The 22,814-nt window shown below is 45.0% G+C and overlaps 1 protein-coding gene across 1 annotated transcript in view; it reads right to left on the reverse strand.

The window, feature by feature from the left end:
- The window catches only part of SPON1 (spondin 1), a 683,924-nt gene that overhangs the window by 58,768 nt on the left and 602,342 nt on the right, over positions 1 to 22,814 (reverse strand). The window contains exons 8-10 of the mRNA XM_063944511.1: positions 19,659 to 19,860; positions 5,886 to 6,026; positions 3,582 to 3,657 (exon numbers count right to left, since the gene is read on the reverse strand). Coding sequence (XP_063800581.1) covers positions 3,582 to 3,657; positions 5,886 to 6,026; positions 19,659 to 19,860 — 419 coding nt within the window. The remainder of the gene's footprint in view (positions 1 to 3,581; positions 3,658 to 5,885; positions 6,027 to 19,658; positions 19,861 to 22,814) is intronic.

The raw sequence follows: 22,814 nt of genomic DNA on the forward strand, positions 1-22,814 counted from the left end.
AAACGTTGTTTTTTTGCATAATCGCAATCAATTCTTGTCACCGGCTCATTCCATAATCAGGGCTCTCTGCAGACTTGCTTTATTTAACCGTTTAATATACGCCGAAGCTGGTAGGGCCTGATCTCAATAGGTGTATTCATCTTGTGCAGGCCGGGAAGACAGATTCAATGTTCCTGTCTACAAGAATAATATATTTTAAACAACGTGAGGAATTTATGGTGGAAGATGGAAAAGAGAGGGAGATGACAGTGTTTAAAATATATCACTATGGGAACGGAGCATGACACTGAAACCAGCACTGAAACCCATAGAGATATACCAGTGTTCATCCATCCCGCGATGTGTATGCAAGCATAGCAGGAACGATTTGCCTTAGCCGGTTGTGACTACTCACACCGGCAATGTAATGCCTATGGATTGCGGGTGCGAATAGTTACACGTGTCCGCGAATGTGCATACTTGCCGTGGCAATTTAGTCACACCCGTGAATAATCATCATGCAGTACACAGCTTAACCACTGGGTGGCCAGCAGTGGATAGAGGTGGTACTATAGTAAGCCCTGACTGGCGGCCAATTCCATATGAACAGTCAGTGCCATCAGGAGCGGTTCTTGGTGCGGGCAAGCAGTGCCTGTGCCCGGGGTGCTGCAGCCTGGGGGCGTGGCCGCAGTCACTCCGCAGGCGCCCGCCGTCTACCCGCACCCCGGCTGCAGCAGACGCCGTGGGCTGTGCGGGTGTCCGCTGCAGCCGGCGCACCTGTCAGACGCTAGAGGTCATTATTGACCTCTAGTGTCTGTGCGGCGCTGCTATGGGAGAGATGTCATGACATCTCTCCCTTAGAGAGGAGCCGCGTACGGCCAGACGGAGCAGCAGCAGGAGCGGGGTTGGTAAGTAATTTTTTTTTATTGTGTGTGTGTTTGTAAGCGGCTACTAAGGGGCACAGCAACAGGGGGCACAACTACTGGGGCAAATCTACTGGGGGCATAGCTATGGGGGCACAACTACTGGGGCAAATTTACTGGGGCATAGGTACAGGGGGCAAATCTACGGGAAAGGGCACGGCTACTGGGGGCATAGCTACAGGGGGCAAATCTACTGGGGGCACAACTACTTGGTGCAAAACTACAGGGGGCACAGCTACTGGGGGCATAACTGTGGCCACGCCCCTCCCCTATGAAGCACGCCCCTATTTTTTGCTGCGCGCCTTTGGCGTGCACTGTTTTACCATTGGGGAGGGGGGGGGGGGGGCACCAGTGGAAACTTTTGCACTGGGCGCCACAAGGTGTAGAACCGGCCCTGAGTGCCATAAAAAGTACACTACTGTCCACAGTGCCGTAATGTTGCGGATGGGATGAGAACAGTCAGTACACAAATTTTCTAATGTTGGGCCCGACGTAATGTCGTTTAAGTTAATCAGAGAGGTATGGGTTTGCCGGCCGGACTCCCCATTTTTTTTAAAAGCGGAAATCCTTTACAAGGCATGGTTTTGTCTTGTTAATGATTGCCACTTTAAAAAAAAGACCGAGTTCGGCCGGCAACCCGTACCTCTGGCAAACTCGTATGGCATAGGGTATGTGATGTCGGCTGCCAGGATCCCGGTGGTCAGCTTACCGACACCGGGATCAAGGCAGCAGAATGCCGGCGGTGGGGGGAGGGGGGGAATGAGTGCAACAAAGCCCCTTGCGGGCTCGCTGTGCATATTCCGCCAAGCTGCACAGCAAGGTTCAATAGAGACCTGCCACAGACTCTCTCTTCATCCCTATGGACTGTCACTGACTGAGTGACAGTTCTCAGTGACTGTCGGGTTAGAAAAAAAACGTTTTTATTTTATTTTGTCAAGACTGTGGATACTAAGTTGATAAACGAGGGTGTGTGAGCGAGGCTATAGGTGTCAGGATCTAATCTGTTCTAATTTTCCCAATGGGAAAATTGAAGATAAACTTGTGCTGTGCAAGTACCAACACAAAATGACACCATGTTATGGTGGTATGGTGGGTGCAGAGGAATGAGAAACAGTGCCGGATTAAGGCTTGTGGGGGCCCCGGAGCAACTAGGTTGTGGGGGACCCAACAAACAAAATTGATTCCAAGTGGGGCCCACCACCCCACCAGTAGAAGGAAAGTCACAGATGGGAACCTCTGACTGTCACTCTGCAACTGCAGTGGCCGGTGGCACCGCCACTCAGTGGCATAACTATAGAGTGTGCAAGGGATGCAATTGCTATGGGGCCCAACCACTTGGGGGGCCCCAGGACCCAGCAAGCAATCCCACTGCACCACTTTTATTTTTTATTTATTAGCACGCCGCGTACTGTTCACGGCAGATTACTTCCTGGCGGGATGGGGTAGGGGAAGGGTGTCCCTGGGACTGTACAGAGCCCCGCACTGACCTGAGTGGGGAGAAAGGACTTCAGCTGTGCAGTATGGTGTGGGGAGGGGACGACACAATGGACATCTGTCTTTCTATTGTGGGTGGGGAGGGGGGTGTTTGCAGCCGTTATTCTGTACTGCGGAGGGGGGTGGCTGGCCCGCCGTTGTGTACCAGGCGGGGGGGGGGGGGGGGTTACAGCGCACAGCTCTGTACAGGCTACTGACATCCAGGGGCACACAGTGTGGCTGTATTGCGGGGGTGTGGGTGTAGGACAGCTGCTGCAGGTGTGTGTACTGTGAGTGGGGAAGATAGAGGATGCTAATGGCTGCTGGTGTGTGTGCCGGGACAGGGGGGCTGGTAAAGTGTAGGATGGTTGCATATGTATTTGCCTTGGGGGTGGGGAGTACTGACAGGCATAACCACTCTGGTGGAGACCTGTGTTTGGGGGCCCTATATAAATTCTACTATGGGGCTCACATTGTTCCAGTTATGCCCCTGCCGCCACTCACTGTAGTAAGTGATCAGCTGGAGCCGTCCGGCCACTAGACAGGAAGGCGGGCTTCCCAGGACTTAGCTGGCTACATTTTTGTTAGCAGTGCCTCCGGCAGATATCATGACCCAGAGCTATGAGCAGTGTGGGGGGCCATAATGTGTGGGTGCGCTGTGGCAACCCCCCCCCCCCCTAATCTATTCATAACTGGGGGCAGGGCCGTATTAACCCGTGACTGGGCCCCTAGGCTTTCAGGTATTTTGGGCCCCCTCCCTCACTTCAGTCTCCCTTGCCACTACAGCTGACATTTGGGAAGCAGAGCTTATGCCATAATTTACACTTTCAGCATTCACACAGACACTGATACAATCCTCAGCTGGCTACGAGTGTGCCTTGCTACGACACAGACGGCAAAGTGCCTTTTACCAGTGGAGTCCTAAGACGCAGGTAACAGAGTCGCAGCAAAAAATAAATAAATGATGGGCACGTAGTCCCTGCGGGGACCCTAGGCTTCAGCCTAGTTAGCCTAATGGATAATACAGCTCTGACTCTAGCCTTTAAATATATAATGCAATAATTAAGATTCACAAGTCTGAAGTACATTGTATCTTATCCCATTTGTTCTCATTAATGTTCCTTTCAATAATATGTCAGCACAATTCTGGAAGTTCTTCACCACAGTTGAGAATGCTCCTTACTTCCCCTGTACTAATATTTTTACCTTCTTCTTTCTCCTCTGTGACAAGATCCGCCACGATGTCATCCACATTGTCGGGCACTATATTGCATTGCTCTCCCTGCAAGACATAACATATAATTAATGAGCGGTAACGAGCGAGCTGCTGGTCCAATTAATGGTTACTAATGAGAGCTGGATTTTTTTTAGTGCGATACAGAAGAGCAATATTCTTATACATTAATCAAACAGCGCTATTGTATCTCAGGCCGGAGAGTAACCATCTGAGTTCAAGCTGTCTGATTTTAGTTGGCTGAGTAATGAGTCATTTTATATTTCGTAACTAATTAACAACACAAGATACAAAAAAAAAAAAAAAAAGTGTTACGTCCAGTAACTAAAGCTCAGTAAGGATGTACAGATGGAGTTAATTACTTTTAGCCAAACAGTACGTCTTCCACATGGTGCATTGACTGCGCAATTCAAGTCCCAACTTGTCGCATTTCTGTTGGCATACACTGCTATCACAACTTGGGTGGCTTCCGTTTGCTCGGCTCAATCAAATTGATTATGCTCCATTTGTAGACAGAAAGGCTTTGTATGTCCTGTGTGGAATATACTGTATTATCCCTTTCACATCGCAATTGGAAACAGGTCCTTACCGGGTGGGACCCGGCATTTGACCTTACACGCTGCCATCTGGACCTGGCATATTGCCGGGTCGGGTTGTTATACAGAGGCGGGGACTACGGCGTCATCGGGGGTTGGGGTGAGCTCATCTCCGCGCCGCCTCTCCCTAAGTAGTGAACGGGTCCCGGGTCACATCGACGCGGCAACGCGTTCATACTGCCACTGACTCGGTATTCAACTCGGGAATAACACTGCTTTATTCCCGGGTTGAATTACTGGGTCAGGTAACCCGGGAATTCGCCATGGGCCCTTTCACACCACACAGTGACCCGTGTTGACCCAGCAATATGCCGGGTCGATACTGGGTTATTTGTGCGGAGTGAAAGGGGTATATGAGTACACAAGGGACCCCTCTATTTACAAATACGCCATAAGGGCTCAGACTATGAGCAAGAAGCATCAAATCTAAAACTGCGGTCAAACCTCTCAAAATGCAGTTTTATGGAGCTTTGGACACATTTATCATATGCACCGAGCTCCGGAACGTGCTTGGACCTGGTAGGCAATGCCATCTGTAGATGGCGTTGCCTGTTAGAAGCCTATGGGCTTCTTTTTCGCATTTTCCTGTTAGAGGAATGTCTGCTTATGTCAGCCAACACATGCACAGATAGGACTCCGTGTCATAGACTTGGAAGCCCAATCATCGCCAAGGACAGCTGTCATTGGGAGAGCTGTCCTTTGGTATTTTATTCAAGCACATGGCATTACTAAGCGCCGTTATAGTTGCAATGAATGACGGGATGCATCACATGCAAAATGCGATTCTTGATGCATCCCGCCCCATGTCTTTTTAGCCTTGTCTCATTGAATTCCCGATGCTTGTGGCTGAGGTTGTTTTGATGTGTCCATAAATGTTGTTTGGCTCTGAAGTTGTTCCCACCCTCTGTAAGTCTGGTATGAGTCTACAGTTTCCAGGTGTCTGTTTCATGGAAGATGGGGGAAAAATAAGGAATCAAAATGGGCAAAATTCAGTGCCCCAAATATGCTGTATTATGTTTTATTTCCTCTATAAAGCCACACCCACTATTTTGCTTAACACAGCTTAACATATGTATCTTGTGCCACCTGTACTTGGTACTACCAATTTGAATGTAATATCTCTCACGAGCAGGGCCTTCCCTATGCTTATTATGTGTCTGAATTTTCTTTGTACTTTATATACTTTATACATCATTCTTTTATAAATGTTCTGTCCCTGTCTACAGACAAGTAACACGGCTACAGCTGTAGCTCCCCTGATTAAACATCAGACAAGTCCAACAATGCAGAGTGGAAATGACTGTTGATTAAAGAACCTGTACAGAATTTAATGGTAGGACCCCATCCTAATTTGGGGATGAAAATATGCAAAAAAAATGTTTTTACAATTTCATTGCAAAAACATTTCACACATATACCTACTGTATATTTATTTTCATTTAAGCATGAATACTGTTATAGAAAGTAATGAACAGCTTTATATTACCCCTTTCACATCTCCAATGCCGGATCCCAACCGGGAATTGGAAACGGTTCCTTCCCGGGTGGGATCCGGCATTTGAGACTCTCCCTACCCCTTTCGCTGGCTGTCCGACCTGGCAATATAAGGGGTATTTGTTAGCAAAAATGCACTTTTCAGGTTGGCTTTATTAGGTCATTGGACAGTGTCATATTACTTACTTTTCGGGCAATTCTCTCAATAATAACTCTAGCAACCGGAATAATGGGACCTCCTTCTGGATCATAGAATGGGCTCTGTGGGTGGTCCAGACTGGTCAGTGGTCTGATTTTCTCTTGTGGTATTGTAGGTTTGTTGGGTGCCTAGACACAATTGAAATCATGAAACATAGTGTCAATTACATCATATAATTATGTTTTACTTCATTGCACACAGCATTACAGGAAGCTTTACGGTCTTCTGCTAAAACAAAACCAGCCACCAAACCCATCCACCTGAACTAGGATGCTCCAGAGACCAGATCAAATAGAAAACCTTAAGTACTGAGGTTAGGTTGAGTAAAGCTATGATAGAATTCAGTATGATTTACAAACAGTCAAGATCTCGGCAATCAGGAGACCGACGCCGGAATCCCGACAGTTGGAATCCCAACAGTGGCGCAACGAGTCCCCTAGCGGGCTCGCTTAGCTCGCCACACTATTATAATCCCCCTCGGTTGGTAGCATGGACCCACCAACTGAGTGGGAATGTCACACTCGCGGCGCTGCGGCTGCCGCGCTTACCGATCCGGGTGTGCTGGGTCTCCCGGCGGTCGTCGCCCCCCGGTGGGCTCCGGGTCGTCGCGTCTTGCTGGCGCTGCCTCCGGCGGGTTCCCGGGGTGTGGGCGCCGCCATTGCGCCCGGCATCCACGAGAGCGTGGTGAGCGGGTGACGTCATCGGCCCCTTCCGCCAATCAGGAGAGGGCGGGAAATTCAAAGGCAGACGCCGTACAGAGCCCCGGGGCCTGAGTATCGTCTTTCCAATGATCACCAGTTCTAGCAGCGTTCAGCGTGTTCTCAAGCTTAACGTCTCCTGTGTTCCAGTGTTGCAGAGTATCTTTCAGTGGGACATTTCCTGTGCTACCAGCGTTACAGTGTATTACTCAGTGGAACCTTCTCCGTGCTACCAGCGTTACAGTGTATCACTCAGTGGAACCTTCCCTGTGCTACCAGCGTTACAGTGTATCACTCAGTGGAACCTTCCCCGTGCTCCCAGCGTTACAGTGTATCACTCAGTGGGACATTCCCTGTGCTACCAGCGTTACAGTGTATCACTCAGTGGGACATTCCCTGTGCTACCAGCGTTACAGTGTATCACTCAGTGGAACCTTCCCCGTGCTCCCAGCGTTACAGTGTATCACTCAGTGGAACCTTCCCTGTGCTACCAGCGTTACAGTGTATCTCTCAGTGGAACCTTCCCTGTGCTATCAGCGTTACAGTGTATCACTCAGTGGAACCTTCCCCGTGCTACCAGCGTTACAGTGTATCACTCAGTGGGACATTCTCTGCGTTACCAGCGTTACAGTGTATCTCTCAGAGGGACACCTCCTGTGCTTCCAGTATTACAGGGTATCCCTAAGTGGAACGCCTCTCAAACTTCCAGAGTTACACTGAATCTCAAATCCTCATTCATTTCTTCAGCATCGCTCACAAGTTCTTCATTCTTCGGTGTGCTTCGACATCGTTCTCAAATCTTCATTCATCTCTTCAGCATCGCTCACAAGTTCTTCATTCTTCTGTGTGCTTCAACATCGTTCTCAAATCTTCATTCATCTCTTCAGCATCGCTCACAAGTTCTTCATTCTTCTGTGTGCTTCAACATCGTTCTCAAATCTTCATTCATTTCTTCAACATCGCTCACAAGTTCTTCATTCTTCTGTGTACTTCAGCATCGCCCCCAAGCCTTGGCCACAACTAATTCTTTAGCATTACACATCAGTTACAACGGCTAAGTTCTGCATGAGGAAAACCTACATCCGGCCATCCCTGCTCCGGCCCAGCTGTGGTTCCTTTTCCCTATCATCGGAAGAACCCCCGAGTTCTCAACACTCCCAACCCAGGTCAGTGACAGGGAATAGCGAGCATTTGTCGGGATTCCGACCGTCAAGATTTCATTGGTTGTCGGGATTCCGGCGTTGGTCTCCTGACTGCCGGGATCCCGACCGTCGGGAAATTAACTGCGACCCCTATGATAACGTATTGAGCTCTAACATAAAGGTCATTTTGGGGGTGCAGTTAAAAGTTGGGATATCAGGAGATCGACGCCGGAATTCCGACAGCCAGTGACAGACCAACAGTTGGAATCCCGACAACCGCAGGTTATTACCACTCGGTTGGTGGGTCCAAAGCGTAGCGAGCGCAGCGAGCCCATGAGAGGACTCGCTGCCTCACTGCCAGGATTCCGACAGACAAGATGCCGCTGTCTGTATACTGATGACCGGCATACAGTCTGCCGGTAAATCCTATGTATTCCTCATTTAGATAAAAGGATGGCTGGGAACATTCAACTGTGGAACTAAATTTTGTCCATATTTACTAACAAGTATATAGCTTAAAACTAGATTTTTTACCCCAAGATATTTTATCATATCCTCATGTGGGACACCACTCCTTCCTGAAACTTGGATTCATGAAGTAAATTATTTAGGAGTGGGCGTGTCCCTTTTAAGGATAAGGGTGCCCAGCCTGACCAAAATGGAGCCAGAAGTGAAATCATCTGAATAGTCCGGTGCATCCATTTCCAAAGACAGATCACTAAGCAGCTACGTCTGGAAAATGTAACGGGGCTGAACCTCCTAGCGAATATGATTGGTGTCGGCAGCACGTAACTGCATGGGTTTAATAATACTTTAATAATACTAACGTTATTTACATAGCACTTTTCTCCTAATAGGATGAGTAAAACGGTAAGTCTTGAATCTGTTTTTGAAGAATTCTAGAGTGGGGCCTTCTCGAACTGTGCGGGGAAGAGAGTTCCATAGAGTCAGAGCCACAACGTTGCTGCTAATCAATCACATACTCCCAGCAGCCACCACAATGCACAACCTCTTTAATTTTTTTGCAATAGCCATTGGTGTAGCCAGGGGAGGTGCAGCGACTGCTTCCCCTGCTATAGAAATCTTGAAAATGAAGCATTTCTGAGAGGGGTGCTAGTCAGTGCAGGGCAGCCCAGTAGTTGCCTACTATGGTTTTTTTCACTGGATGCTGGAACCTGAGAATGGTGGAGCAGATGAGGGTTGAGTGGATGGGCAAGTGGACAGGCAGACCGTGGCTGGCCATCAACATGATGCATATTACTCCTACTCATTTACCCTTGTAGGGGCCGTGCAGCCTATTGCTGTGATGCATCGTATGGCGGCCACTGCAATGCTGTGTGTACTGTATAGTGGTAACTGTGACGATGTGTTTACTGAAAGGTGGTCACTGACCATAGCTCTCCTAGTACTTTAGACAAGGTTCTTTTTTTTAAGGAAAAGTGAAAGCACTGAGCATGGCACCACTCAAAATGGATGGATATTTCTTATTGCACTACAGTTAATTAATATTGACACCAGACGAGGGATAACTGTGGAATCTGTGTTTGAACAGTTTACCTCCTGTAGGGTGTAAGTTAAGTAAAATAAAGATATTTTTTAAGTAACTTCAGCAAGCTGCGATCCACTGTGTGTTTTGACACTTATCCTAACCAGCAGGGGCGTTTCTACAGAGGAGGGGACCTGTGTGCCCCCTCCTCTGTACGGCACTGTAGACTCCATCATTGTGCCAGAGTCTATTGCGCATGCGCAGGTCTCCGGAAACATGGCGCCCACCATAATCCGGAGACCAATTTGGCTAACGTGCATGCGAGGTGGCCATTTTGGTGGTGATTTCCGCCGTGATCGCAGCACCTGGCACTGGACTCCGGCATGGTAAGTATTAAAATGGGTGCAAGGGCCCATGTGCACCGCACACATTGCACCCATTATGGAAACGCCAATGCTAACCAGCAATTTGTGCTATAGTAGCTTTTCTGTGGGGGTTGGACCAGGTCTAGCCTTCGCTTCCTCTGTGCATCAATGAGCCTTGGCTATCCATGACCCTGACCCCTGTTCACCAGTTGTCCCTCCTTGGACTAGTTTTGGTAGGTACTAACCACGCATACCGGGACACCCCACAAAACCTCACATTCTGGAGATGTTCTGACCCTGTCGCTAAGCCATCACAATGTAACCCTTCCCAAAGTCACTCAGATCCTTGCGCTTCCCCATTTTTCGGCTTCCAACACATCATCTTCAAGAACTGACTGCTCACTTGCTGCTGAATATATCCCCTTGACACGTGTCAGTGTAACAAGCTAATCAATGTTACTCACTTCACCTGTTAGTGGTTTTAATGTTATGGCTGATTGGTGTATTCTCCATATAAACCACCAAAATTAAATATACAGTATTACCAAATTAACATTTTCGCCTTTGAAAAATGAAAACAATATCTTGCTTTATATATTTATGTTGGAACTTGGAATTTGCAGATGTTAGTTTGGCATTGTTAATAAGCGTATGCAAATAGATTTCCAAATGTCAAATTTTGAAGACACTGATTGAACCCAGTCCCCAAACAAATGTGTCATTTGTGAAACTGCAATGATGGAAGTGCACATTAGGTGGCAGTAAAGTGACATACTGAGCCCAGACTTCCCAAAGTAACTCTCCGAGCAATCTCTGAAAAAAGAATAGGATAAAACTGTAGATCTGTAAAAGACATTAGGAGATAATCCCTGAACACACACATATAGTCATAAGTCCTAAGCAAGTTTTGTATCACTATCTTATTGTGTACCGTATAGAATTTTTTAAAGGAGTGATTTGGACAGAGACCAAAGCAATAAATCACAACTTAAAAAATAAATCATAGGAGCTATAGCGGGAGGTTCAGTGTCCCATGCTGATCGTATACAATCATTGTAATGGCAAAAGACAATAATGCAATCTCTTATTGCTGGTATTTAGGCATGAGCTATATACACAAGGGGATCTGTGTTAAGGCTGAATCCTGAGGAAGAGTTCATCTCAGGAAAAGAGTTTCTGCAAGAGAAAATATAAACTGTCTGGTTGATATTGTGCATTGATTTTAATTTGTAATCCTTGCTTTTATACAGAGCAGAAAATCAATGGGGTATTCTCAATTTATGTAGTGTTTTACGCAGCGCCCTCAATTCGTACAAGCCAAATAAAACCATATCAGGCCATCAGGTTTACTCCTGCAATGTCCTACTGCTTGGCTTTCAATATATATCTCATTTATTTCTGATATTACGCTCAGTAATTTTCTTTCTGCTTAGAATAGTTCTTTTGATGAACTATATAACTGAAAGTTGCTGAGAAGGTAGGGGGTAAGGGGGGGGGGTGTTAGAAAACCTTATGCAATCAGATTTTAATTGGGCTGAGAGTATAAACGCGGAGAGCTGTCAGAAGGTAATCTCTGGTCTATTCTCCAACCTCCCTTGTTAAATCTTTTCTTTTATAGAACCTGGAAATGCTGAGCGACAGATAGAGAAGGCTGCTGTTCTTATAAAAGACGGGTACTCATAAAAGATGACAGAGAGACGTGAGAGAAAAATGCACTCAGTAATTTAAAACTTTGTTGAACACGGGAAAAAGTTGCCTACAGCAACCACATTTCCCATAGCTTTCACTCTGCATAGCTGTCATTTATCAAGTACACTTGCCCCCCTCCAAATATGAGAGAGGCGCCAATGTAGAGGACGAGTGGAGGAGCAGTGCGCGGACAGGTGAAAGACTGCACATCACATCCTCTGTGCTTTCCAGGGACCGTACAGAGGCTGTGACAGCCTTTCCCTGCAATGGACACATTGCACAGCCGTCCTGCTCCACAGTGGTACTGGCGGCCAGCCTCACCTCGGCTCTTACCTGGTGCTGCGGTGCTAATCCCCCCCCCCCCCCCATTGTACCGCCTCCATGGCTCCTCCTCCGTGATGCTGCCTCCTCGTGGGACTGCCTCGTCCTCCCTGGTGGCTCCACCCCCAGGACTCCTTGACGGCTCCTCACAAGACAGGTACTACAGACCCGGAAATCTGGTTTCCCTCAGCTGGAACACAGGGGATCTGATTGTCTACAGGTGTAGGATGATTTATCTAGACTTACTGCCTTATGCCAATGCAGGTACCAGTTCATCAGTGCTTATCCATGCTGACACAATTGCACAATCTGTGGAATATTGTGAGATGCATCCAGTTTTGCACTTGCGTCTGTCTCAGAATCAGGGTTGTAGTGTGGAATACACATACAGTTATACTGTGCAGATTTCGCATTGAGCCAGCATAGTGCTGGACGTGAATCTAACCAAATAATCAGATATTTTAAGGTAGCTGAAAAAATATCTAATATGTATCTGGCTTTTTATAGGTGTGGTAATTCAGGGCCTAATTCATGTTTGTACGCAATACCAATGTTCGCACAACTGATCGATTATCGGCAGACTGTGCATGCACTGCGATCGTGATTAGTGGATAGATTTGAAAAACAAGGGTTTAGTTATCTGGAAATAAAGGTGCATAACAAGTAAATGAGCCATCATTCTAGTATTCATAAATGTCCCTCCCATCCGGCAGAGAAAAGTTGCTTTTTCTGTAGGAAAAACACAACGCAATGCGATGTCACACTGACAGCTCACGATTATGAGCAAAAAGAACAGGAATAAAGCTAGCACCAAGCCCCGCTTTACTAGGGCCTGTTCCTCTCGGTTGATGAATCTACAGTTTTCTATAAAGTTACATTTTCTCACAGTATCAACTTTATTCTATTATTTAACAGAGGCATAGGGGGTATACAGTATTTACTAAAGTGCAGGTTTTCAGAAGTGGAGATGTTGCCCATAGCAACCAATCGGATTCTTTATCTAGCACCTTCTATAAGATTACAGCTAGAATCTAGGGCAGATTCAACTGCCAACAGCTATTCATTTACTGCCGTTCATCCACGCTGCAAGCCCAAGAGGGTTGTGAGGAAACATCCACGTTAAGTGCACCCTCTGGGGCTTACTTCGTGGGGTAATCCATACATTCTGGAATCAAAGGGTTAACACTGCGTAGCTTACTGATTAAAATAATTGTCTAGTAACTGAATAGCTCCAACAGTTAATTGAAGCTACAGCCACGTGGTAAGCCCCGCAGGAAAGTGAATATGCCCTATAGCATGTAATAAGGTCTAAAGATAAAATCACTCATTAAAATCTAAAAATGTGCGTGTCTTTTTATTTATTGCCATTTTTTATTGCATACATCTAGACTATTGTATAGGTTGGAATACTAATCGCAAGCAGAGTAATTTATGATCAGAAAGAATGGGTTGGGTTCGTGTGACTGGCGGTTGGGAGACCGCCGGTCACCATACCGACGGCAGGATCCCGGCTTTTAGATGGCTGGCGGTGGGCGAATGAAACGAAGCTCCTTGTCGGCTCGCTGCGCTAACCATGCATAGGGCTCAGTGTGGTGGACCCCCATGAGTGAGAATAGTCCCTGTTGGTCGGCATGCACGCCGTCGAGCAATTGACTGTTTGGGATCCCAACGCCGGTACATAACCGCATCATGAAAGAATGTAGGTATCTACAACTTTTGTGAAGTTGTGCACCAATATTATTTTAATTACATTAGATGTTTAATCCTTTCGCTGCAGATGACAAGTCCCAATCGTCATCCACATGTATTCTAAAACGGAGGGTGACGAATGGGACTGGTCATCTGCTTTTCACAGTTCTTCCTTCTCCAACAGTGCTAAACTGGGTATAATGTTTCAAATTGTACTGGCCATGAATTACCAGATGTAATTAATTAACTAGTTCATTCAACTCAGAAAATTATTTTTAAATAGACTTTTTAAATCAGTGTACATGAATATTATTCCCAGGGGTATGGGTCATTGGGTCGACTCAACTTAGGTCGACAGTCATAGGTCGACCATGGAAGTTTGACATGTATTAGGTCGTCAGGGACAATAGGTCGATGTGGTCAAAAGGTCGACATGGGTTTTTGGACTTTTTTTGGAGTCTTTTTCAAAAAGTGACGGGGAACCCCAATTAGTGCACCGTGACCCCTCGCATGGCTCGCTTTGCTCGCCATGCTTCGGGCAAGGTGCCTCACTCAGCTACCGCTGCGCTTGGCACAGGTTACCGTTCTCAATTGTAGTCCATGTGGATCGTCAAGTAAGAAAAAACATTTTTAAAAACTCATGTCAACCTTTTGAGCTGTTGACCTAGTACATGTCAACCTAATGACCATGTCGACCTTTGGTGGTCAACCTAATGACTGTCGACCTAAGCTGTGTCGACCTAACGACTGCATGTCATACCCAGAAACTTAATCTTACTGTGATAATAATCCTTATGCCTTTCTAGCTTACTTTAAATTTACTGCAGATTTGGTTGCGCATAGTTAACTAGTTTCTGATGACTTTAATTCCCAATAGTAATTCATCCCAGAAAACAAGTGGGAAAAGCAAAGTATCATGATTTAAAAAAATATACTGAACAACATGGCTGTAAGTAGAGGAGTCAGGTTGGCATATAAAGCCAAAATCCTGACATTCCCAAAGACACAAACATCGGTGGCACAATTGGGTCTTATACAGAAGTATACCTTGCAAGTCTTACAGGTGAACAAATAAGGCTTCCACTTATTGTATCAGTTGCAAGATGATATGAATGCCTTCCTGATTCCAAACTCAGTTTTTTTCCCAAACAGCCTGATTTCAGGTTGAGATGTCAGTTCATAAAAAAACAGTAGATTCAGTGTTTAAATAAGTAGCTCTTTGAAATTTAAAGCATTTGAAAGAGCTCAGTATTCCCAGTCAAAAAAGTGAAGGTATATACATTATTTAGGTGTAACAGATAGGAAATGATATATTAACCTTACATAACCTATATTAAGTTTTTCCGCCCAAAAATTGTGCTGTCAAAAACTCAAAATGAGGAGTTTTGTCTGCAGTTGCGGTGCTATTATTGCTGGTAAGTGGCTTCCTTATACAGTTAGATCTTCAAGCAGGAGATATATTTCCATAGGAAACTGCATTCTGCAACATGATGTATATTTGGCATACCTATATAAGGGAATAGTTGTAATACCTGGCTTTGCCTCTCTTTCTCTCCATCTATCTTCTTCTCTCCGCAGTACTCTTTCTCTGTCCCCTCTACCCATTCTCATTACCTCGTCCCTTTCCTCTCCCACTTTCTCTTTTCCCTACCCTAATACTTTTCCCCACCTCTACTCTCTCCCCCACCGTCCCTCTCTATCACTATAACATCACTCTCTCCTGTGCATCTCTGACACTGGTGGGAGGGGCCAGAGTTCAGGCCAGTTGTCATTATATTTCAATGTGATGACATCATTTTTATCACCAGTTGATATTATTATATAAAGTCTACTGTAACTTACAGTATAAGGATGTTCTTAGTAACAGAGGAGTTCAATAGCCATATAAATAAATGCTCTATGGCCATCTTCAGTAAGTTACAATAACAACAGGTATAGACAGTGTATACTGTACATATGTAGGGAAGCCGTATGGTACAAATGGTCAGGATTGAAGACCAGTAGTATATACTGTGTGATACCACAATCTTACTGCATTAGTTTTGATAAAAGCATCATATTATACCATTGTGACACACAGTCCTGCCCTCACGCAATCACATGAGGGATTGGTCACTGACTTTCTAAGATCAGCATATTCATCTTCTGAAATATTCTGTGCTGCTGAGAAGATTCCCATTATCTGGTTGGAGCAACATGATATTACAGGGCTTTATAAAAATGTTGCTTCCAGGTCAGCATGATGACTAATACATTAATTAGTGACCATAACGGACCTGGTGTTGGATTTCTTGGATCACCATCCATTGCTGGCATTCGGCATTGTTCTAGGTGCAAGTTGCTACAGCCTGGAGAGCGTGGTGATAAACTGATGTGAACTCGCAGTAGTTGAGCTAGTTATACAAAGCCACTGATTCATACCTCCCAATTGTTCCTATTTAGACGTGGCAGTGACATATTAAGGTGACTATCTAAAACCCTTGTCCGACTACCGGAAAGTTGGCAAGTAAGTCCATATTCAACATGGTGGTGATCGTGTGCGGTGACCACTGTTCAAACATCATTTGTAGAGGAAAAAAGGGATAGGTCAGTATGCCCAAATGTTCACTTGACTGTGCCCCTTTTTGTACGTACAGTACAGTACACACTGTTTCCAGATTTAAAGTGGGGGCAAGTTGGGAAGTATGCTGAATTAGTGCTAACTACAGCAACGTTCTAGCCATAAGAGGGGGGAATAGTAGCCATCTGAGGGGAAGTGGCTGCAGAGTGCGATCAGAGTGGTGGATAATGAGATCTCACATCTGATGGTATGCACCAATGTCTGTAGGCACATTATGGAATCAAAGGTGGACAGTGTTGCTGGGCACCCGAAGTGAAAAGGGGATGGGAAAAGTAATTTATTGGTCCAAGTGCCAATTTACTATATACAGATGAAGCAGTATGTATTGCTGTGGAAGGCATGCCATGGCAGATACGGATTGTTTTTGCAATTAACTTTAACATTCTGAGCTATTTAATGCTAAACTAATGAAGGATCCGCCACAAATTAGCACAGATTATCAAAAACTCTATCATTTTTACTACAATAAACTCAGCTCCATCTGCAACTATTAAAAAAATAGATGAAGTGAAGGTTGGAGACCTTTTGTGAAAATAAGTAGTATTTAAGGGTCATTTGTTAAACATAATTATATAATTATCTCAGATTTATTATTAGTGTTATTTTCAGAATAGTGGTTTCCTGAAATCCATTAATATACTCTATATAAATAGAGTACTTGACATAATGTGGCTGGAAGAAGAATGTGAAACTGGACATTGTGAAATAATCCTCCTTTCATGTAACATTGTGAATGCTAATTCGAACGCAATCATCAGATAAGTATTCCAGGATCCAGTCTTAACACTGTCTGACACGCTATTTACTAATGAATCAGAATTCTGTGCTGGCCTGCCATCTAAAAAGCACTTGAGTTTAACTAAATACGCTCGTAATAGATGCATTTGTGTCTACTTGAGATGACCTACATCTGTTACTTTGGTTACATGGTGAGTGATTGCTGCTGCTCTGATGAAAGTGTATAGTTTTGGATCAAAAGCGCTCAGTCTTAAATCAAAGGCTTGTGCTCTGTGTCTGACAATAACCTGTACACAGGTAAGTGTCGCCTAAGATACATGTCCCATCATAAGAAATCCTATTAAAATAATTAAATTGTGAAAGTACACATTACCCACCGAGTCCTGAATTTCAGTAAGGAAAAAAAGGCAAATAATCACTGCAGATGATTTATCAAAGCTTGGAAAGAGATAAGGAGATGTACTAAGCTGTGATAAAATTGGAGAAGTGAGCCAGTAGAGAAGTAGCCAATGGCAACCAATCAGCTTCTCTGTATACTTTTTTATAAGCAACTTCTAAATGTTACGTCAGTGCTGATTGGTTGCCATGAGCAACTTCTCTACTGGCTCACCTCTCCACTTTTGTCACTGCATAGTACATTTCCCCCAAAGTGAAGAAAGATAAAGCACCAACCAATCAGCTCCTGAGTGACATTTTTCAAACACAGGGGCAGATGTATTAACCTGGAGAAGCCACAAGGAAGTGATAAACCAGTAATAAGTGCAAGGTGATAAACACACCAGCCAATCAGCTCCTAACTGCCCATTTGCATATTGGAGCTGATTGGCTAGTGCGTTATCACCTGGCACATATCACTTCCTTATGCCTTCTCCAGGTTAATACATCTGCCCCAAAGCCTGTAACACGGCAGATGCTAATTGGGTGGTACTTTACTTCTCTCCACATTTTAGCTCTCTCAAAGCTTTGATAAATTTCCCCCACGGTCACCTTGTATAGTCACTATGGGAGTGTTCTAAAAATAATTTAATACGTTTCATAGCCAGTGTGGGGAATGAGAGGGTAAACTTTTAAATACAATGACATTATGTTTTTTATACATGGTGTTCCAAATTATATATAACCCTTTAGCCATTAAACCCTATCTCTTGAGCACGCCGGTTAACAGCTTCCAAATAGTGTACAGTACTCGGAAAAATAAAATGCAGCCATCTTTCCCTGAAATAGGTAGAGTTAGCAGAAAATATTTAAAGGGTTTGTCCACTACAGGGGTAACAAAATGCAGTGTAACATTTCTGTATGAGCCTCCCTCCCTTGCTTCGCCAAACAAATAATGTTATTACATTGCTTCTATCCAACGACAACCCTGACAGTTTTGGCCACTCGGACGGAATAGGAGATTTAAACTCCTGCTTAGTATAGCTGAGGTCTATCCAATCAGGTTGCTTGTTTAGAGAAACACCCCCATCCCACCTGCTTGAACAGGTAGCTAGGACAAGGTAATTTTCACTTTTACTAGTAGGCGTCACTGTGAGATATGCAGATTGTTTTCAGTGACTTTGGGGAACATCAACATGGAGAGGAGAGGGGTGGTGTCAGTAGTTGGTGCGGATTGTCATTAAGTAACAGGCTTTGTCCAATAATGGACAACACTTTTACTATATTCACCATTGGCCAGAATCTTGCATTTGTTACTTAATTAGACTATAACCTGTACAGCTACTATGCGGTGTTACATAATCCACTAGTCAGTGGTTGCATAGCTTACACAGTATGCTGCATTTTGAGGACAAAGACTGACCTATTGCAATAAGCAACAAATAATAAGATAATGCACTGGGGTCATGAGTTTGATTCCCACCATGGTCCTAACTGTGTGGAGTTTGTATATTCTCCCCATACTTGTGTGGGTTTTCTCTAGGTGCTCCGGTTTCCTCCCATATTCCAAAAATATACTGGTAGGATAATTGGCACCCAACAAAATTAACCCCATGTAAGTGTGTGTGTACATGGGCAAACTAGATGGGCCAAGTGGTTCTTATCTGCCGCCACATTCTATGTTCTATGACGTGATCATCCTGGTGACGTAGAATTCCAAAATGGTTTGTGGCTGCATGCAGCTCATTTGCATACAACTCACCATCAACAACAAATGTCTTTCTCAGTTTCTAGTCTACTGTATACATTTACATGTAAAGATCCTAGTCTAGCACACGGGCAGATGTATTAACCTGAAGAAGGCATAAGGAAGTGATAAACCAGTGATATGTGCAAGGTGATAAAGGCACCAGCCAATCAGCTCCTAACTGTTAATTAACAGTTAGGAGCTGATTGGCTGGTGCCTTTATCACCTTGCACATATAACTGGTTTATCACTTCCTTATGCCTTCTCCAGGTTAATACATCTGCCCCAATGTGTAAGAGTTACTAAATCATTTTTTTATTTAATTAAAATCTAGCATTTTATGGTGATTTCCAAGTCTAGGACATGTTATTGACAGGTTTACTAATAAATGGGTTTAAAATATTAAGGCCACAATTTATCAAACCTTGAAGAGTGATAATTGCATGGTGATAAAGTACCAACCAACCAGCTCCTAACTGCCATGTTACAGTCTGAGTTTGAAAAATGACAGTTAGGAGCTGATTGGTTGGTACTTTATCACCGTGCAATTTATCACTCTGCAAGGCTTGATAAATCTGGGCCATAAATTGTATGCTGAAGATTTATAGAACTTTGCAGGGACCCATTTATGTAGCAATCAGGTTTTTAATGCATCATACAACAAATCATACAATGACTACAAGTACAATATTGAACAAGTTGGGGGGTATATAATGCAAACAGGCTGCAATAAGACCCTGACAGTGGTTCCTGTGTGCAAGTCTCCATAGAATTTTGCACTGTCTATTGTTAGGGGTTAATGTTAAAATTCAATTTCACTGCTATTCTCTATAGAATCCCGTGTTACACAACAGAGATGTGTCAAAATACTTCAACCATCATGTAAATACCTCATAAGTGACCCCGCTGTCCGTGCCCGCATCCCATGGGATTAGGTCTTGGATAACTCTCTGGACCCATCCACATTCCTTGGTACAAAGATCCTCGGCAGAGAGCCCAACATTCCAATCTGGGCTCGGACCCAACATGGTCAGGAAAGACATCAGGTGCCGAGTCCTGTCCACAGAGAACTCTGCAGATGGTGCAGCCCTCCTGTCCAAAACAAAGACAAGCTCAAATGTACAAGCGGTTTCTGTATGCCCTCAGAGGGGTTTTCACCCTTCTCTTTCTTATGTGCAGGACATAGATAATACAATACATCTGTGTGCATAATAACATTTCTGGTAGAGGTAGCGAGTTTGTTAACGGACAGTAGCAGCCATGAGTGGTCCTCAGTGTCCCTTCTGTTTCCACCGCCTTTCCTCTACCTCACATACTCCTCATTTCTAAACGGGTCTGATACTATTTACCGGCGGTCGGGATGCGACCGACATCAGCAACTCGACAATGAGAATGCCAACAGGGAACGGTGTCATTTTTTAACCCCTCCCCTATCCCCTACCCTTCTGGAGTGGTGGCTAGGGATAAGATTCGATGGGTGGCGGATAGGGCTAACCCCCCCCCCCCCTCTAGTGCCCAACCCTAACCCCCCCATCAGCCCTAACCCTAATAGTCACCCCAATATTTACCTTCAGGCTGTCGGCGGTCTGTGTTCCTGAACCTGGATTCCGAGTGGTGTTGGGATTCCGGCGTCGGTCACATGACTGCCGGCATCCCGACTGCTGGGATGCTAACCCCATTCCCTCTAAACAAACATTTGGGGAAAAAAGGCAATATAATTCTATTTGCACTGTAGTTGGGAAGGAAAGTGGGGCAGATGCTGGTGGCGGGGGCATTCTAGCACATTTAGGGGAAGGTCTTCTCTAAAAAGAACAGTAGAACAGTGGTGATGCTTCAAATGGGATGTAGTCCGCCGGTCACAATACCTTCTCATACATCCCGCTCCCTCACAATCCCGCCGGCCGGCATGCTCACCAGCAGGGACTTTTCCCTCTCATGGGTGTCCATGACAACCATAGAGTGGGAATAGAACCCGTGGCGACAGCCATGCTTGATCCCCTCGCCAGCATTCTGATCCCGAACACGCTATCCAGATACACAGCCCTTCAAATGGGCTGTTAAACTACTATATGTAGCAGGTACAGACATAGAATACATGTCCATCCTGTAATATAGTATGCAATCATTTATAATTCCAATAGTTATAACATTGTGGGAAGGCTTTAAAAGATTCAGATTAGGATGACTGTGAAGACGTTTGAAATGAATCCAAAGAAAGTACAATCATCAAGACCTGAAGATGTAAATGTAAATGAATGCAGTTAAATAATTCAGGCTTATCCCTGTCATATTTCTGATTATCTGCTATTATGTAATCTGCTTTTCTGCTGTAATCACTGCTGCTGAGCCTTCTTTGGCACTTCTTGGGCTGGTCACGTTCCAATCTCAGCATCAGTAATAATTTATGCAGTACCCATGCAAATTACACTTTGGGGTAAATTTACTAAGGTGAGAGATTTTTAGAACTGGTGATGTTGCCCATAGCAACCAATCAGATTATATCTATTATCTGCTAGAAGCAGCTAGATGAATGGTAAGTAGAATCTGATTGGTTGCCATGGGCAACATCACCAGTTCTAAAAATCTCTCACCTTAGTAAATTTACCCCTTTGACTTTGTTTTTCTTCAGAAAACTTTGAGTTTCTTGATAATAGCGTTAGTCTACGACTACGTAGTCTAAGAAGGAGGATCTAGCTATAATTGCCAAAAAGTGCTTTTATTAATTTGCAAGAAATTAAACCAAAAACATTTTGTTATTTTGTGACTACCACCAAGAAATAATGGGCCTGGAGAAAGCATAAGGAAGTGATAAACCAGTGATAAGTGCAAGGTGATAAACGCACCAGCCAATCACCTCCTAACTGTTAATTTACATAATGGAGCTGATTGGCTGGTGCGTTCATCACCGTGCACATATCACTGGTTTATCACTTCCTTATCCCTTCTCCAGGTTAATACATCTGCCCCACTGTGTGGTTCTTACTTTGGCATTACTCTATCTTTTCAAATCGGCAATAATCTGTAATTCTACAAGGGGAATTCAAAATCATTGCGTTTCCCTGTGTGTTAACTGTTAAACTCCCCATGGTGCCTCTTTCACCCAGTTTTCTTTGCTGCTCTTGAGGCTCCCGGCGGTCAGCATACCGACGCAGGGATCCCGACCGCCAGAATGCCGGCAAAGGGCCCAGGGCTATTCCCACTCATGGGTGTCCACGACACCCACAGAGCGGGAATAGAACCTGGAGCGAGCACAGCAAGCCACCGAGCCTGCAAGGGGTTTCGTTGAGCTCGCCCCCCTGTCGGCATTCTGGCAGCTGGGATCCTGGCGTCGGTATGCTGACCGCCGGGATCCCGACCCCCTATCATCCGACCCCAACCCATTTCCAAACCTGGGCTGCTGCGGCTCTGCATAATGCATGCAGACACGGGATGCATTCAATATACCAGCTGTCGAGATCAGGGCCGTCTTAACAGTAGTGTGGGCCCCTGGGCACAGCAACGCACTGGGGCCCCTACCCATCCTCCAGAAGTAGGGGTGGGGGGTGCTATCAGTGGCAGCGGGTGGTAGGGGGTGATCTATCTTCCGCTAAGCATGTAAAACCTGGAGCAGTAATTTCTGCTAATTACTCCTTTACTGCACAGATGGGGCGGGAGGGAGAACACTAAACTGTAGAATGGGGCATTGTGCTGGATGAAGTGGCCCTGGTACATGACTTTCAGGGTGGTAGGGGGTGTTTTATACGTAGGGGAGGAGTGGATGGTGTGCGGCTTAATATTTATCATTTTCTGGTGGGAGGGCAGCTTGCTTGACTGCAGATATCTCAAGTTCCTGGTAATAGATTTCTTAGCTTTTAATAGGATAAAAAACTATAGAGACCCACCTTTCAGGAGGTGCTGGGGACTTGTAGATCAGAGTTCAGGAACTAGAGCAGTCCTCCAATGAAAATATAAAACTGCATACCAGGCGTGTGGAGCTGGAGCAGGGACCAGCTGCTTGAAGGCGGATATCTCTGGTTCTGGGCATAGTAGGGCCAAGTTGCCATTGT

This window comes from Pseudophryne corroboree, chromosome 11 (assembly GCF_028390025.1).
Source record: "Pseudophryne corroboree isolate aPseCor3 chromosome 11, aPseCor3.hap2, whole genome shotgun sequence".
Classification (NCBI taxonomy): Eukaryota; Metazoa; Chordata; class Amphibia; order Anura; family Myobatrachidae; genus Pseudophryne; species Pseudophryne corroboree.